Source organism: Lolium rigidum, chromosome 2 (assembly GCF_022539505.1).
Source record: "Lolium rigidum isolate FL_2022 chromosome 2, APGP_CSIRO_Lrig_0.1, whole genome shotgun sequence".
NCBI classification, from domain to species: Eukaryota; Viridiplantae; Streptophyta; class Magnoliopsida; order Poales; family Poaceae; genus Lolium; species Lolium rigidum.
The window spans coordinates 129883954-129901657 of NC_061509.1; the positions used below are offsets into that span (position 1 = coordinate 129883954).

The 17704-nt window shown below is 44.6% G+C and overlaps 1 protein-coding gene across 1 annotated transcript; it reads right to left on the reverse strand.

The window, feature by feature from the left end:
• Nucleotides 1-10087: 10087 nt before the first annotated feature.
• Nucleotides 10088-15842, reverse strand: LOC124687238 (basic leucine zipper 34-like). Its single transcript, XM_047221040.1, has 5 exons — nt 15674-15842; nt 14516-15154; nt 13213-13288; nt 12997-13123; nt 10088-10584 (listed from the first exon to the last, which is right to left on the reverse strand). Exons 2-5 carry the CDS (start codon nt 15070-15072, stop codon nt 10376-10378), a joined length of 969 nt encoding a protein of 322 aa, XP_047076996.1. The 5' UTR covers nt 15073-15154; nt 15674-15842; the 3' UTR covers nt 10088-10375.
• Nucleotides 15843-17704: the final 1862 nt, after the last annotated feature.

The window sequence follows — 17704 nt, forward strand, 5'->3', positions numbered from 1 at the left end:
AGGCGCCAACCCCATAAGGCGGCGCGGTGGGCCCCTGGGCCGCGCCGCCCTATGGTGGCGACGCCTCGGGCAGCCCCAGGTGCCCCCCTCTGGACTACTTAAGGGCTTCGACCTAAAAACGCACGGGGGTGAGACGAAATCGCCAGAAGACATCCAGAACACCGCCGCCATCGCGAAACTCCGTCTCGGGACCAGAAACTCCGTTCTGGCACTCCGCCGGGACGGGGAATTGGAGGAGATCATCGCCATCATCACCACCGACGCCTCTCCATCGACCAGCCATGTTTCCCCCATCCATGTGTGAGTAATTCCCCCGCTGTAGGCTGAAGGGGATGGTAGGGATTGGATGAGATTGGTCATGTAATAGCATAAGATTGTTAGGGCATAGTGCCTAGTATCCGCAATTGGTACTTTTATGATATTGTTGCAACTTGTTATGCTTAATGCTTGTCACTAGGGCCCGAGTGTCATGATCTCAGATCTGAACATGTTATTGTATCATGATGATATGCATTGTTTTATGATCTTACCTGCAAGTTGTATACACATATTGCTGTCCGGAACCCGAGGCCCCAAAGTGACAGAAATTGGGACAACCGGAGGGGAAGGCGGTGATATGAGGATCACATGTGTTCACGGAGTGTTAATGCTTTGCTCCGGTGCTCTATTAAAAGGAGTACCTTAATTTCCCAGTAGATTCCCTAGAGGCCCGGCTGCCACCGGCTGGTAGGACAAAAGATGTTGTGCAAGTTTCTCATTGCGAGCACGTACGACTATATATGGAACACATGCCTATGGATTGTTTAGTACTTGGATACCGCTTTATTATTATCTGCAAATGCCCTACCTTGATTGTTACATGAGTTCTCTCATCCATGCAGCGCCCGTTCATCCATCCCTGTGCCTACAGTATTTTAATCCTGCTGTTTACTATAATCACTACTGTTGTCTTTGTTACACTGATGCTGATATTTCACTATTTCTACTGCTATAAAATTGTTGCTACTGATAAACTCTTGCGAGCAAGTCTGTTTCCAGGTGCAGCTGAATTAACAACTCCGCTGTTAAGGCTTACAAATATTCTTTGGCTCCCCTTGTGTCGAATCAATAAATTGGGTTTTACTTCCCTCGAAGACTGTTGCGATCCCCTATACTTGTGGGTCATCAAAGAGGAAGTCAGAGCTTGTGGTGAGCAGAAGTGGAAAAAAATGAGTACGAGAAGCATGGCTTCGTAGTGGATGATGCCGATGAAGATGAGGAGCAGGAAGAAGAGGAATCCAGAGCTGATGGTGAGCGGATGAGGGAAAAAATGAGTACGAGAATGATGGCTTCATAGTGGATGATGCTGATGAAGATGAGGAGAAGGAAGAAGAGAAAGCCAAAGCTGGTGGTGAGCAGAGGAGGGACAAAACGAGTACGAGAAGGATGGCTTCATACTGGAAGATAAATGGCGGGAAAAATTAGGCGCGAACATGTCAGTGGAAGATAAGTGGCGGGAAAATTTTGGCTGCAGCTCAGAATGCGCGCGCGAGGCCAACTTTTAGTCCCGGTTGCTGGATGCAACCGAGACGCGTGGGTGGACGCACTGCTCGGTGAGATAAGGCATGTAGCACACGACACTCTGTCAGAGGAACCAACCGGGACTAAACGGTATTTCGGTCATCGCTCAGAATGCTCGCACGAGGCCAACCTTCGGTCCCAGGTTGAGGGTGCAACCGGGACTAAAGGTGGTCTTTTTGTGCCATGTAAAAAAACTGTCGGTGGGATAAGGATGTGTGGGTGGACGCACTGCTCAGCGAGATAAGGCATGTAGCGCACGACGTTGTGTAAGAGGAACCAATCGGGACTAAAGGGTATTTCGGCCGTCGCTCACGCGAGGCCAACCTTTAGTCCTGGTTGGTGGGTGCAACCGGGAGTAAAGGTGATTTTTTTGTGCCACCTAACAAAACTGCCAGTGGGATAAGGACGCGTGGGTGAACGCACTGCTCGGCAATATAAGGCATGTAGCGCACGACGTCCTGTCGAAGGAACAATAAGAAGGAGAAAGCGGCGATGGGCCTATAAAAGGAGCATCGTTAATCGCAAGCAACTCAATAGGCTAACCAAAAGGTAGGGACCTTCGTCCCCATGGCCGGAGGAAAGGGTTGGGAAATCTCCCGTGGCAGAGCTTCTGGAAAATGTCGTTGGTGCGCACGCCATACGACATCTTCGAGGAGCTCGCCCAGGGAAAATATCCCCGCAAGCCCGTAAACGCCTCCATCTCCATTGTTGGTTAATTCCTATCAGCAGCCTCTTCCCTCTCCTGCAGTCTCCTTCTATGGTAGGTCACAACCTCTATTTAACTAGCAAAAACAAGCCAACCAAGAAGGTAGGGTGCTTCGTCCCCATGGTCGGAGGAAAGTGTTGGGAAATGTCCCGTGGCGGAGCTTCTCGAAGATGTTGTTTGTGTGCATGCCCTACGACATCTTCGAGGAGCTCGCCCCGGGAAAATTTCCCGCAAGCCTGTGAACGCCTCCATCTCCATTGTTTGTCTATTCGACTGGTGGATATAGAGGGGGCCATTGCCGGGGTAAAAACAAAGTAACATGTGTATGCTACTCGTGCACGTGTATGCTACTCGTGCACGTGTTCATGGCTGAGGGAGATAGCTAGGGTGAGAGGGGCACCTGCTCGGTTGCTCCCAGTTCATAGAGAAATTAATGGACGGTGACATCACACAGGAGGTGTTATCATGTCAATCAAGTCGTCAACACTTGAAAGACTCGAGAGAGGATGCCCTCTCGGAACGGATCGTTTTGGTAGAAAGTGAGCGACACCTAGAAACCACCAGAGCGTGGGCTTGGTGTTTGTGGCAATTGCATGCAGTCGATCCACTGTGAAGCCAGAGCTGATGGTAAGCAGAGGAGGGACACAATGAGTACGAGAAGGATGGCTTCATGATACGGATGAAGATGAAGAGGAGGAAGAAAAGGAATGGCAAAATGGTTAATGGTTTGAATAGTAAGATTAATTATTTTACAAAATAGAAAATGGTTTTGGATTTATTCTCCAAATTCAAACATTTTTCATGTATGCAACAATTATTTAAACACTTATCAAATATTCAAAAATATAACAAATTTTTAAAAAGAATTTAGTTTTGACGCAAATAAAATATCTTTAGTCCCGGTTGGGGACACAAACTGGGACTAAAGGTGACCGTGGCCTGCCGCATCTCCTTTAGTTTCGGTTGGTCTCTCCAACCGGGACTAAAGGTCTCGATGGAAACGGGACTAGAGGTGGTCGGACACCCGTGCACGTCCTAGCCCTTGGAACCAGGACTATTGCTAACATTAGTTCCGATTTTGGAACCAGGACTATTGCTAACATTAGTCCCGATTTCAATCACGGCCAGGACTAATGCTTCTTGCAGCTCCGAATGAAGACCCGTTTTTTTACTAGTGACGGGTCCCGTTGACAACAATTTCACATTATTTAAGGGGTCGTAAATATTGTACTTCTTTTTAAAAAAATAAGGGGTATCCCTTGCATCTATATGCCATTTTTATTAGCTTTTTAGAGTATACTGATCTTGCAATTTGTGGATCACACAAGTTGAAATGTGTATCAACCATCTAAAAAAAAGAGAAAACACGAATTGTCTTTGCATCAACATGTTAACATATATATGATCAAAACGTCAGTTAAAGAGGTAGATGAACTTTGTTGAAGGAAACTTTCGGTGCACGAGAATGTGTGTTATTTATGTTTTTAAAAAGAGTTTGAGAGCCAGCATGTGCATTAAAATAATGCGCATAAAATTTTGTTATTATATTATTCAACATAGTTCGAAAACACGAATACAAAACATTAAGAAAAAGTCACCATCTTGACGATAGCTGTCGCTACATCTACGTGCATCATATAAAACAGGAGGCCTCACCAAGCCGCCCGTTGATAAGCAAGAGCGCAACCAATTCAGCAAACCCAGCGCCCACCGCATAGGCACGCTTCAGAAGTCGCCGCCGAACGCGCATTATATTAGCTACTAGTAGTACCAGTATTTGCCAAAATAAACTGTACCAGGTACTAAGTTAGGGGCCGTTGCTGCGCAGGCGCTGTCCCTCCTGGGCACGGCGTTGTCGTCGTCTAGGTCCAGCGCGAGGCTACTGCATGCGTGGTGGACTGGAGAGGAGGTTGTTGGCGCGTAACGACCACGCACCAGTGTATCCACCGACAGGTTGTTGCAGCGTCCACTCCGGCGCGCGCAAAACGCCGTCGAAGCGGATGGCCGCGAATGCACGCAGTACAACCAAGGCGCATCATCATGTCCAATTATGCACATCTCCAATTATGTGCGTGTCTGCACCGCGCGGGTGCCCTGCCGCACGCCAGCCACAATTCCTGAATCTCTCCGCGCGCGCGTGCATATTGTTTACCACTGAAATCTGGGTTTAGGTGAACCTTTGTGCATATATAACCTTTCTAGCGGAGGGTAGGAGGCATCGGAACTCATGGATATGCATTATGCCGCACCTACCATTGAACCTTTTTCCCTCTTTAGCTTCGTTTGGTGCAGGCGGCATGGAAAGGAAGCCAGGTTGTGGATGCGATAAAGTTTGGAATTATTTCTTTTCATGTTCTCTAGGTTTTCGTTGATAAGAGCAACCGAAGTCTTCCCCCGAGACAGCAAGATAAGAACAACCAAAAGTCAGCTGCTACTTCGTTTAATTCCCTACCTTGCCTTGTACCTGTTTTGGTTGAGGTCTAGCTGATCCACTTTGTATAATCACGTCCGGTTATGAAGGTTCTTGTACCAACTTCGCTAAGTGCTTGGTGTCCCCTATTGCCGTTTCGGATGAGGAAGCTGTGGCTGCTGCGGAGCACATGGAGTGCCAGCTAGCGCCTTTTCCGGTGAAGTACCTGGGTATTCCCCTGTCTACTAGGCGTCTGTCGGCAGAGACTTTCCAGCCGCTTTTGGACAGGCTAGCTGACAAACTGCCGACATGGCGGACATCCATGATGCCGCAAGCCGGACGTTTGGCGCTGATCCGAGTTGTGCTCGCGGCAATCCCGCTGCACCAGCTAATGGTACTGGCCCTGGACAAGAAGACCCTCAAACAGATCAACAAGATCCTGCGAGGGTTCCTCTGGGTGGGCCGAGCAGAGGCCAATGGAGGTCACTGCCACGTGAACTGGGCAAGGGTGTGCCGGCCGCTTAACCTAGGGGGGCTGGGGATCCCCGACCTTGCACGGATGGCCATAAGCCTTAGGGTGCGTTGGCTATGGGGGATGCACACGGATCCCCGATGGCCATGGCGCGGGCTGGACATGCAGTTCTCGAAGGCGGAGCTGGACATCTTTGCGGCCTCCACCTCGATGACGGTGGGTAACGGAGAGTCCTCTCTGTTCTGGGAGGACCGCTGGCTGGACGGCAGGTCCATCAAAGAGATGGCGCCAGAGGTGTTCGCGCTGGTTCCTAAACGGCGCAGGAAGGTACGTACGGTGCGTCAGGCACCGGTAGACCGCACTTGGATTCCCGACATAGCTGGAGCACCGAGTCCCCTTGCACTATGGCAATATGTGCAACTATGGGGCAGACTGAGGGAAGTCCAGTTTTCGGAGGAACAGGACACGATGACCTGGTTGTGGACGACGGACGGCCAGTACACCTCCCATTCTTGCTATGAGGCCCTCTTCCAGGGGGGGGGGGGGGATCACCTCAGCATCATGGGAGTTGAACTGGAGATCCTGGGCGCCTCCTAGGGTGAAATTCTTTATATGGTTGGTCTGTCTGGACAGGTGTTGGAAGGGTGAGAGGCTGGCGCGTCATGGTCTACCACATGTGCCCAGATGCCCGCTGTGTGACCAATCCGAGGAGACTATGACGCATCTACTCACTGGATGCTCATTCTCCAGGACGATCTGGTTCGAGGTCCTCTCGTGGATCCGATCCACCTCAGGGCCTCCGGCTTCGGAGGGGGACTTCATGGAGTGGTGGTCGCAGACGGTGCGGACCGCTCCTCGCCAGTTGCGCAAAGGTACATCGTCGATAATCATGCTGGTGGATCTGGAAGATCTTTGACAACGCACAGCCTTCGGTGCCTTCCCTGTTCAATGACATCAGGACCGAGGCGCAACAGTGGGCGAGAGCGGGAGCCCGGGGTGTCCGCCAGATCCCCCCTAGACTAGGTCTCCTTTCTTGGGTCGAGTTGTTATGCGGGGTGTTGGTCCCTTCGTGGACATGTACATATAACCTTTTTTCTATCTATCAATGCATCGAACGCAAGTCTTTTGCGTTTTCACGAAAAAAAAAAGGTTCTTGTACTATTATGACATGTATAATGGTAGGAAAAGCATGCCTTTTTGTAGCCCTCCTCTTAATTTATCCCCATCATTCTTCCCGTTTATAAACGAAAATACTAGATGAATTTCACAATTGTCAAGATAAGATAACAACCAGAAGCCTTGATCGGCTTTGACTTTGAGGTCGGGAATTGGAGGGGCTCGGAGTGTCTACCAATTTGGTCTAGAACGGTGAAGAACTGAAGGCGTGCATGGCGATTTGGACAGGCCGCGTTGAGTGATGGAATTGGGGCCGTGGGGCACACGGAAACAAGACAAAACGGCAATTGCTGATTGCGCCAGTACCGTGCTCGACGAACAAGCAAGCGGAATCAGACGAGAGCGAACGATCGGAGTTTGTTTTAGAGGTAATAATTGCACCAGACATACAAAAAGTTGGAATCCAGGTGTAAATTCTATAAAAGTGAACGGTTCTTTTTCGGTGAGGCCAATAACGATGACAACCTATATACCGAGTTATTCGGATGTGGTCTTGCCTCCTTTCCGATCAGCGATCTTGGTATTTCGATTCATTATCAGAGACTAACGTTGGCGGAGTGGAAACTCGTCGAGGAAATAATTCAGAAGCATCTAATTAGTTGGAAAGGTAAATTACTGTCCCTTGGGAGAAGATTGGTTCTCATAAATGCGGTACTTACGAATATGGTATTGTATATGATATCTTTCTTCCATATGCCCAAAGAAATCTTGCATAGATTAGACTATTTACGTTCAAGATTCTTTTATCAATGGAATAATGGAGTGTTGACTGTCGTCCAAATATCAAGGTGGACTTGATGTTCATGATTTTGAAGTTAAGAACAGAGCATTGCTAGTTAAATGGCTGGCCAGGTTATTAACTGAGGATGGTATATGGCAACAACTATTAAGGAAAAAGCATGTGGGTTCAAAAACGATATCCCTGGTATATTGAAAACCCGGAGATTCTCACTTTTGGGCTGGCATTATGACAACTAAGAAGCACTTTTTCCTATTTGGTTCGTTCTCCATAAGGAATGGGGAAGAGGTTAGGTTCTGGGAAGATAGATGGTTGGGAACAAATACTCTCCGAGAACAATATCCAGCCTTGTACAATATTGTTCGTCATGAGGGAGACACCTTGTAGAAGGTTATGGAAACTTCTCCTTCCTTCATGACGTTCAGGTGTGATCTAATTGGCCCCCGTCTGACTAGTTGGAATGAATTGCTACAGAGGTTAGCTTCAATACAACTAGCTCAGGGGACTGATGAATTCCGATGGAACCTAACCAAGAACGGTGTTTTCTCGGTAAATTCAATGTATAAGGCGCTTACCATTCCCAGTCAACCGATTGTTAATAATAAATATATTAGGAAGATGTTGATACCACTGAAAACGAAAGTCTTTGCGTGGTACCTTCGTCGTGGTGTGATTTTAACCAAAGACAACCTTGTTAAATGCAACTGGTATGGTTGTAAGAAATGTGTTTTTTGTCATGAAGGTGAGACAATAAAACACCTTTTTTAACTGTCGGTTTCCTAGATCTATATGGTCAATCATTCAGATGAGTTCTACCTTATACCCGCCCCGTAACATTGCAAATATATTTGGCAATTGGCTAAATGGGGTAAATACTAGGTATAAAACACTTATCAGAGTGGGCGCGATTGCAGTCGTATAAACGCTCTGGCTATGTGGGAATGACAAGATTTTCAATGGCAAGAATTCTTCTCTCATGCAGGCCATTTACCGATGTACGGCTTTGCTCCGTTCATGGTCGCCACTTTAATGCTTGGAGGACATAGACCTCTTTATGGAGGTGTCTACACGGTTGGAGAACACGACCAAGGAGTTTATTTTCCAACATGGGTGGTTGCATATTAGGCGGATTGAAGCCAATGAAACTTAGTCTAGTTAGCCTTCTTTATCTACCTTTATACGTTATTTGTTTTCAGACTTGATACTCGAACGGCTATGTGCATCTTAGTTATGCAGAGGCTAGGTGTAATGCTTGAATTTTTAAGTAATGAAGCGTCCTTTATCGAAAAAAATTCATACAAGATTGTTGTTTGTTAATTATTTTAAAGTCCAAATTTTGAGCATTTGTTAGAAGTTTGATTATTTTAACTTTTTGAAAGTCCAGATTTTGTGAAAGCTTTGTGCTTATATTGTAAAGGGTCTTGTTGAGTTGCAGTTGCAACTCACCATTAGCACGAATCATGAAGTAAATCTGGCAGTCTAAAGATATATTTTTCTAGTCGCAACCTTAAAATTCAATTGCAAGTTCAACTTGTAACTGAAAAAATCTTAGTTGCGGCATAACTTGTAACTCATGTGCACGAATCACAATGAAAATCTGATGGTGTAGGATTTGACTGAGAAGCTAAGAACTAGCAAAACAGTATAGTAAAATCTTGTGCTTAAATCTTTAAGCTTAGACCTCGATACCGCCCAGGTCATGAGCTAGAATCCTGAAGAGAAAAAATAGACTGAAAACTCCCTTGTTCAAATCGAAATTTTGAGTCTAGACTTCAACCACAGAGCCAAGGCCAGTACAAGGCCCTGGCCTGATTTAGAATCTAAAACAAAAGACAGTAGGTATAGGTACATGCTGTAGGCACTGCAGCTCACTTGACCGTGCACGGCCTCACAGGCCCGACAAGCTTCCCGGACGTCAGCGGCACCGTCGTGTTGTCTAACCGGACAGGCACGTCGCCGCAGCTTATCATGACGTTCCTCCACCTGGCCACTTCCGCACCGTTCACCTGGTGGAACGCCAGCCTGCACGCCGCCTCCACCCGGAACCAGATCACGTCGTCGCCGCCACGGCCGCTCGACATGTCCCGCCGGAGTCCCCTGACGACGTCGCTTCCCACATGTGGCGCCGTGGCCGCCACGAAGCGCTCGGCGAGCGCCTCCTGGTACATGGGCGGCAGCGTCGCCTCGGCAATGACCGTGCCGTCGTAGTACACGTTGGCAACGATGGTGTCGAACCGGACGTCGACCTTCGTGTTGGGGTTGAGCACGGCTAGCGTGACGCTGAAATTGCCGGAGCGAACTTCGGTGCTCCGGGAGATCGACGCGACAGTGACGGAGGCGATGGCGAAGCTTGGAAGTAAGGGATGCACCGAGGCTAGCATGGTCACCTTTGTGACGATGACGAAAACGATGAGGGTGAGCGCAACACTGAGCCAGATGAAGCGGCTCCGGTTCCCTAGCCTGGGCTGGCCGGTCCAGGGGTAACCAGCGGCCAGCGCGTCAGTCGGGTCGCCGGAGGCGGCCCCAGGCAGCGCCAAATATGACACTTTATGGTCGCCGGAGTAGTTCATCGCTTGAAAGAACTTGGCTAGCCGTTAACGATGTGCTGTCGACAAGGTGCTTTGATGCTTGATTATATCGCTGGTCAGCTCTGTTACAGTCTTGCAAAATATAAAGGGAATATTTCTGAATACACCATATTACTTCACATGGATATAAAAGGGAACACTTGGTATATATTACATGTTTTATTTCCAGCACTTTCCAACAAGTCGTAAGGAATATTGGCAGTTTAATTAATTAGGTATAAAAAAATGCGCACTAGCAGCCGGCAGGTCAACCCAAACAAAAGAAGTTGCCTGTACGTTGCATCAAAGCCATCAGAAGATTGCTTCGCAAAAAACTATCTGCATTTCTCCAGAAAGCAACCAGAGAAATAATATTCAGTGAGCGACCATAGCACACAAATCAATGATGACTAATTCACCAAACTAAAGGTAGATTAGGATCAGCATGCATGTGTGCTGCAGACAGAAAAGCATCAAATTGTAAGATCCTAATGGCAGTGACAAGCATGGCGTAAACTTGCTTCATCTCATCTGTGTTTAAAATCTGGAAGCCGTTACATGAATCCTACAAAAAGGTAAACTTAGCTGACGACATCTTTATATTTTCCACCATAACTGGACTGGCTACTCTTTCCTACAAAAGGATAAGACCCTTGAACCTATGATTGGTCAGGTTAGTGAATCGTTAACCACATCTGAGGATACTGACAATATTTCATCTGAGTCGGATTAGTGCAGGCTGCTGTTACAGGCCATAGCCACCTCTCGGTGGCACAGGAACAGGGCTACCATTTAAGCTCAGCTGCGACATGTCAATCATCTGCCAATTGATTGCTGATGGGTCTGCTCCAAAGGAGTCCGTCTCGAAGCAGGAAGTCACGCTCCTGCTCCTGCGGTGACGTGCAGAGATCTGCTTCAGCCTCTCAGTCTCCTTCTTCAAGAAAAGTGTCTGACCTGCAAAATTGCATCGCCACTATTAATCGAGGTCCATATCAAGCATCACTAGATAAATCCCAATAACTTACATCAAAGCTGCTAAGCAAGGTTTATATGAATCATCACCAAATAAGATCCCTAGCAGGCTAGACCTAGAACCGACAAGATCACAATTTCCATCTTCATTGCAAAACATAAGGATTAAGGAGGGACTACCAAAATCAAAATCTAAGCCATATCTCGTGCATTGATACAAATCACTTTGGCTTCGCCGTCACATTAAAGTTAAAAAAACACACCTGACACTGAATGTGGTTCTCAATCTAGTCGAATTTTGTACATCATTTTAAGGTTATAAAGTTGATCCATGTTAGCAGGAAATTACCCCTCCATCCCAAAATGTAAGGCGTCTAAGGATTAGTCAAAAGTCAAACCTTACTAACTTTGACCAAATATTTAGGAAAAATATTTACATTTACAATATCAAATGGACATATTAAGAAAATAAAATTTATGGTGAATCTATTGATGTTGATGCAGTATTGTAAATATTCATTTTTTTGTGTATAAACTTGGTCAAACTTATAAAACGTTAATCCTTAGATGCCTTACATTTTGGGACAGAGGGAGTATAAAATAAAATGAGAGAAAATTATTACAAGAAATCAGATAACAGACTGAAGTTACTATGCAGGCTGCAGCAAAATTTAATCTCTTTCTGCCTCTGAACTTCAGAATTTAAAGGGTGATACAAAGCCCATCTATATACTAGACACTAGTTGCACTGTAGTTATTTTCATGTTTAAAATTTAACTGTTCATGTAGATTAGGGGCCCAAACAGAAATTTGTTGATTGCACCAGGTTAATTGTTTGCAGCAGGCATGCCCACATCAAGTTGGTCATGGATATAATGACTACTAAACCACCATTTTTGCCATTAGAATTTCAGTAGCATGAACAGGAACAACCTCATGTTCTCTGCTTATCACTACATTTATATTGTTTGGTTCCACTGATCCCCTAAGTTTGACCAAAAGATAAAAGCCCCGGTTCAGTTTGAACAAAAGCAGACTCTGGTGTGTAATTCGGTATGCTAAAAAGACAAATGATGTTGGGTTCAATTTATTCTGAACAAGGATCTTGAGTGCATAAATCGTTTATTAAAAGACCAATATTCAACACCTAACCAAGATTTTTAGAATAGCAGAAGTATGCAATTTCTAAAGGGACTGTATGATTCACATGAATTCCGTAGAAATTTTGGAAAATTGTATTCTTCTTGAATTTTTTTACTACTAGAGTATGTTCAGGATTGAAATCATATGATTTTTTTGTATACACTAGTTTGCATGCAATTCCAAAGGAAAAGTTCAACTGATTCCAACCTCATGAAAATTTGCATTTGTGTCTACTGTCTAGCACAACTATGTGAAATTTCTACATCTTTCCCATGGTGCCAAACAACTTGTATTACATATTTCTGAACTTTCAATTCATGGACTCGACATGCCATGACATCCAATACATATGTTTTCCTACTCCCTCGGCTTTGGAATGCTGCAAAAGAAAGAAGCCCAAAGGACGACATATCCTATGCACTAGCACATCATCAACTTTTCCAGCAATTGGTTTGCAGAGAAAACTAAAGTGATTAATTATCATTCTTTACAACATACTTCTAAATTCACTCTACCTATTGATAATATTAGAGTTCAAAACCTTCTGTGATAAGAGTAACAAGAAAGGGAAGATCTGGCAAATGATAAAACATAGGTAGAAGAAAATAAGCAAAACAAAGGATCAATTTTTTTGTTTGAGCACATCTATTTGTAGTTTGAAGTGGTGACAGAACCATACAGATACGCATTAAGCCATTGTGCGGCACTTAAGCTCTTCGATTAAAAATAAGATCACCATATTCTTTTTTATAAAATGATCTATTCCTCAATTTACTCAACTTACACACAATTTAAATTAAGCCTTAATATTAAGAATAACAAAAACAGAAACACCTCACAGATTATAAATCAAAAATGAAAAGGCCACAAGCAAAGGACAAAACTATTCACAGCAAACTTATCATTTCTTTTCTTCTGACACGTTCTACATCTCAAATCAAAAATTAAAGGATGATATAACACTCCATAGAGTACATCATAAAGAGAATTTGAAATATTTATCATGATTTGTATTTTCGTCTTCCAGCGAGTATGAGTGACTAAGTGTGCCATAATGGATGATTGCATATGAAATAGAGCCTATATCGAATTAATCATCAATCATCTCCATTTGATAAATCAGTTACAGTTCTATGGTCATACATTCATGTTGGATTAACTATAAATGTAATATGCATAACCTAAATCATGACAGATTTTCTCGGACAATGCTAGTTATAATTTGGAAAAGAGCAAACAGGCCCAACATACCATCCTTAATTAGTTTTGCTTGCTGAAGACTAGCAATCTGTCCCCTCAGTTGCTTGTTTTCCATTGATAGGGCATTGCGAAGTTGGAAATGAGATGCTACTCTTACAGCCAAATCAGCTCCCATGTTCTAAAAAGCAAAAGACAAACTTATTGTCATAAAAATAACTATTACTAAAACTCTACATAAATATATAACATGCAAGGTCACAAAATAACCTGAAGTGAGTCAACAGTTCTTTCAAGATCAGCAATGTATTGAAGTTTCCGGACCCTAGATCTTTGGCCTGAGCGCCTGCAGAAATGTTCATTATGATATGCTTTTTCTTTGCTTCTTAATGTACAGAAAAGAACATTTCAACACAAATAACCAAACAAAAGCTTCTGAACCAATCTCCTCTTGCGTTGGTAGTTTAGTCTAAGTTTTCTGCCCCTTTAGCTGCCGGCCATGTAAATCCCTCGATGTACATACTCGTCCTGATTTTCTAATATATTGCAGTTGGAACCTCTCCTAATGCCTCCGTTAAAAGAACACTTCAAGGCATGCAATATAAACAGATGTATTTGGATAAAATAGTACATTTCGAGTGGACAATTTCATCATACCAAGATGGCAACTCCTTATGGCACCAAAAAGTAATAGCAGCCAAAGAAATGTACTAAAATGGCCTTTCTGGCACACTGTTTACATGATTCACTTGTCACATTACAAGAAACATCATGAATATCAGATGCACTTGTTAATCTTTCAAAATTTGTTTCACGAAAGAAAAAATTATGATTGCAAATATATGTATATGAGCATATACAAAAATAACAGACATGCATCCAAGATTTCCTGTAATACTGTTTTGAATTGCTTGACCATGTTCTTAATATAGAATGTGATAGCGTGAGCAAAATGACCAAATAGCACATTTTAGACTGTAATCAGTTAAAGAAGTACCTAGTAAATTATTATCCACTGAAATAAGTCCACAGTTTAAACATATAAAAGAGAACTCTATTTACTAATGCTGGCTTTGGACAATCCAAGGTCAAATGTTATCAACAATTGCAGTCACAGGAAAACAGTTGCTGCCAACAGTAGTCATGGAATGCATACAGTTGTGAACTTTAAACACAGTAGATAGATCCACAGCTCTGAAGTACTTGTGCTACTTGCTAACAAGATGAGGCAAAATTGAACAATGTCTGGACTGGACTGGATACTTATTTAGAAAGGCCCAAAATTTTCAGTGTTGCGCTGTGCCTGATGTACTGCAACAGGCATAGGGTCTTGCAGCATATATTTGTATTAATGTTTACTTCTATACTGTACTTTACAATGTTATCGGGCAGGCTATCATCTATCCTGGTTATTTTATTTCTAAAGTGCAAAGTCTAACTTCCACTAATTTGAAATACTTTCTAGCATATTCACTACAAATACCACCTATATATATAGTAGATGCACCCAAGGACTTAGATTAATAAAAACACTTGAAGTTGCTGCAGTGGAGATTTCAGGACAGCAGTGTACCTTTTAAATGACTTGTCTTGATCAAGATGGTTCACATCATCATACACATCTCCTGTTCCGTTGGCCACATTGCCATGCATAGTTGAAGGGTCAATGGTCAGGTACTGCAAGGGGTTGCTAGGGACATTCTCCAGGACAGCATTTACCATGGAACTCTCTGAACTGGTCAACCTACTCTTTTGTCTTGGTGAATTTGGCCCATAAACACAGCTACCTTCGACCCCAGAACCACTTTCACTTCCTACAGCAGCATCCGACGAGTCCCCAGTTTCACCAGCTGGCTGCGGATACCCCTCCTCAATTGGAAAAACTGGGCTCTGGAATGTCGTCATCGCATCCAAGATAGCATCGGAATCACTACAAGCTCTCCTGAGAGGCGGAAGGTTTGGCATTTTCCCAGAATCTGCGAGGAGATCATCCAGCCAACACGGTGGTTCACCAAAGAACGGATCCGCTGATGGAAACCTGCAGCTCTGTGTGAACAAGCTATCATCTCTCCTTGTGATTTGAGGACCCAGAGGTGGGCAGCGGGGAGGAAGGTGTGGTGACCGGGACATGATGAGAAGTACAAGCTCTTGATGCTGTTGTCCTTTTCGTTCTGCTATTTAACTACAGACCATCAACAGTCACTCCTTTGTTCTGTTCATTAGAAAAAACAGCAAATGGTGAACACATGAAACATGTGAAGAGGAACACAGAAAACATGCATCAGGTAGAAATCAAGGCCCTAGTAACCTACATTGCCACAGGCGATTTTTCCAGATTACAGGAAAACTATCTATTGCGGAATCATAAAAGCATGAACAAGAAGTGGCCAAACTTATTTTTGGATGGTACAATCAGTTTCCTCCATCAAAAACATGGAAAGATTCATCATAAACAGGATCAGAATGCAAATTCCTCGAGACCACACCAGATAGGCCTACGGTCTTGGACTGACACGGATGGCAAAGATAACCGAGGAAACAAAATCGGATTTTGCCAGGCTAACAAGAACGTTTGAAGAGGGGGGGGGGGGTTCAGTTCAACGCCCAGACCCAAAATGTTGGGAAAACAAATCGCTGCTATGGAACAGGAGCGGATCTAGCTGGTGTGCTGGGTGTACACCGGGACGCACAAAATTTCTGATAGTCAGTGGGGTTTAACTAATACTCATACCTCAGAAACCAATGACCGAAATCGAGGACGGGGTTGAACCAGCAGGGACGCGACGAGGTAGAAGGAGGACGGCGATGGCGGCGAGGCGCGTGAGAGGCTTGGGAGTTGGGGGTGAGGCGTCGGCACGGCGGCAGCTCTAGGGCACGGAGATACTTTTGAGCCGCATTGGGTGGGATTTAGGGAAGGGGGGGGAGAGGAAAGGAAGGTGGAATCAGAGGCGACGGAGAGCTAAATTTTAATTGTAAATAAAATAAAATAAAACAAAAATACTCAGGGGATTTAACATATTTTTGCAATTTTATTATTTACCACACACATGTCACTTACATATGTGGCCCTGTGGCAAATAATCAAATTTCAGATAAAAATGTGGTAAAATCATCAAATTTACATTATTACTCCGTACCAATTTTGTCCTTTCTGTACTGTTTCATAGTCTGCAATTTTTAATTCCCAAAAAAAATTCAGGATTAGGTAGCATTTTTTAAATAAAAGGAGAAGAGGTTTGACTCTAGCCATGAACACAACTTTTTTTTGCCATGACCTCACACATACGCACATAATATAAAACATGAGCACTAGTCTAGCACACCTTGAGCGGGGACCGCATGCGCACACTTTAGAAGTCATCGTCGGCTTCTTCCCTGAACCTATCTTAAGGACAGGGATCAATCTGTTGACCTTGACAGGTGTAGAATAGACGTCACCACGATGCCAGATGATGCCACCGCACTACACCATAAATCCCCCCACCGTGAAACTCTACCCTCTCCTCTCACTTCGATGGTTCCTTTGTCGTCGGCGAATCGAAGAGCACTGCTTGGACACGAGACAACGGTAGAATCAAGAGCACTGCTTCGCACCCTCTATCGTCATGTCTTCATCGATGCTAGAGCCTTCTTCAGCACCACAACCTCTACTCCTGACCTCCATCAATTGTGGTAAGCTCTTAGTCCACTCTCTGGTGATTATCACCTCATAGATATGTGCGTACTGATACGTCTCCAACGTATCTATAACTTCTGATGTTCCATGCTAGTTTTATGACAATACCTACATGTTTTGCTCACACTTTATATTGTTTTTATGCATTTTCCAGAACTAACCTATTAACAAGATGCCGAAGTGTCAGTTCCTGTTTTCTGCTGTTTTTGTTCCAGAAAGGTTGTTCGGGCAATATTCTCGGAATTGGACGAAACAAAAGCCCACGATCTTATATTTCACGGAAGGTTCCAGAAGTTCGAAGGGGAGACGAGGAAGGGCAGCAGGGGACCCACACCATATGGCGGCGCGGGTGGCCCCCTGGCCGCGCCAGCCTATGGGGAGGGGGCCCCCTGGTTTCTCCGACTCCGCCTCTTCGCCTATAAAATCCCTCGTGACCTAAAAACCCGACACCAATTGACGAAACTCCAAAAAGACTCCAGGGACGCCGCCGCCATCGTGAAACTCCATTTCGGGGGACAGAAGTCTCTGTTCCGGCACGCCGCCGGGACGGGGAAATTCCCCCGGAGTCATCTCCATCGACACCGCCGCCATCTTCATCGCCATCGTTGTCTCCCATGAGGAGGAGGGAGTAGTTCTCCCCCGAGGTTGAGGGCTCTACCGGTAGCCATGTGGTTCATCTCTCTCTCCCATGGTGTGATCTTTATGTGATCATGAGCTTTGTATCACTATTAATCTATGTGCTACTCTAGTGATGTTATTAAAGTAGTCTATTCCTCCTCTATGATGTAATGTTGACAGTGTGTGCATCATGTAGTACTTGGCATAGGTTATGCTTGTAATCTCTTGTAGATTATGAAGTTAACTATTACTATGCACTCTAGAGGTTACTTTAATATGAACTCCGGAATTACTCTCCACGATGTGACGGTGACAGTGTGCGCATCGTGTGTGATTCCTTTATGAAGTTGTGGAGCTTGTTTACTCCGGCTTGAGGGTGCTCTTGTAGCCCTACACAATGAATGGTGTTTGTTATCCAACAAGAGAGTGTGAGAAAGTAGCACAAGTGAAGAGAAGTTATTTATTTAT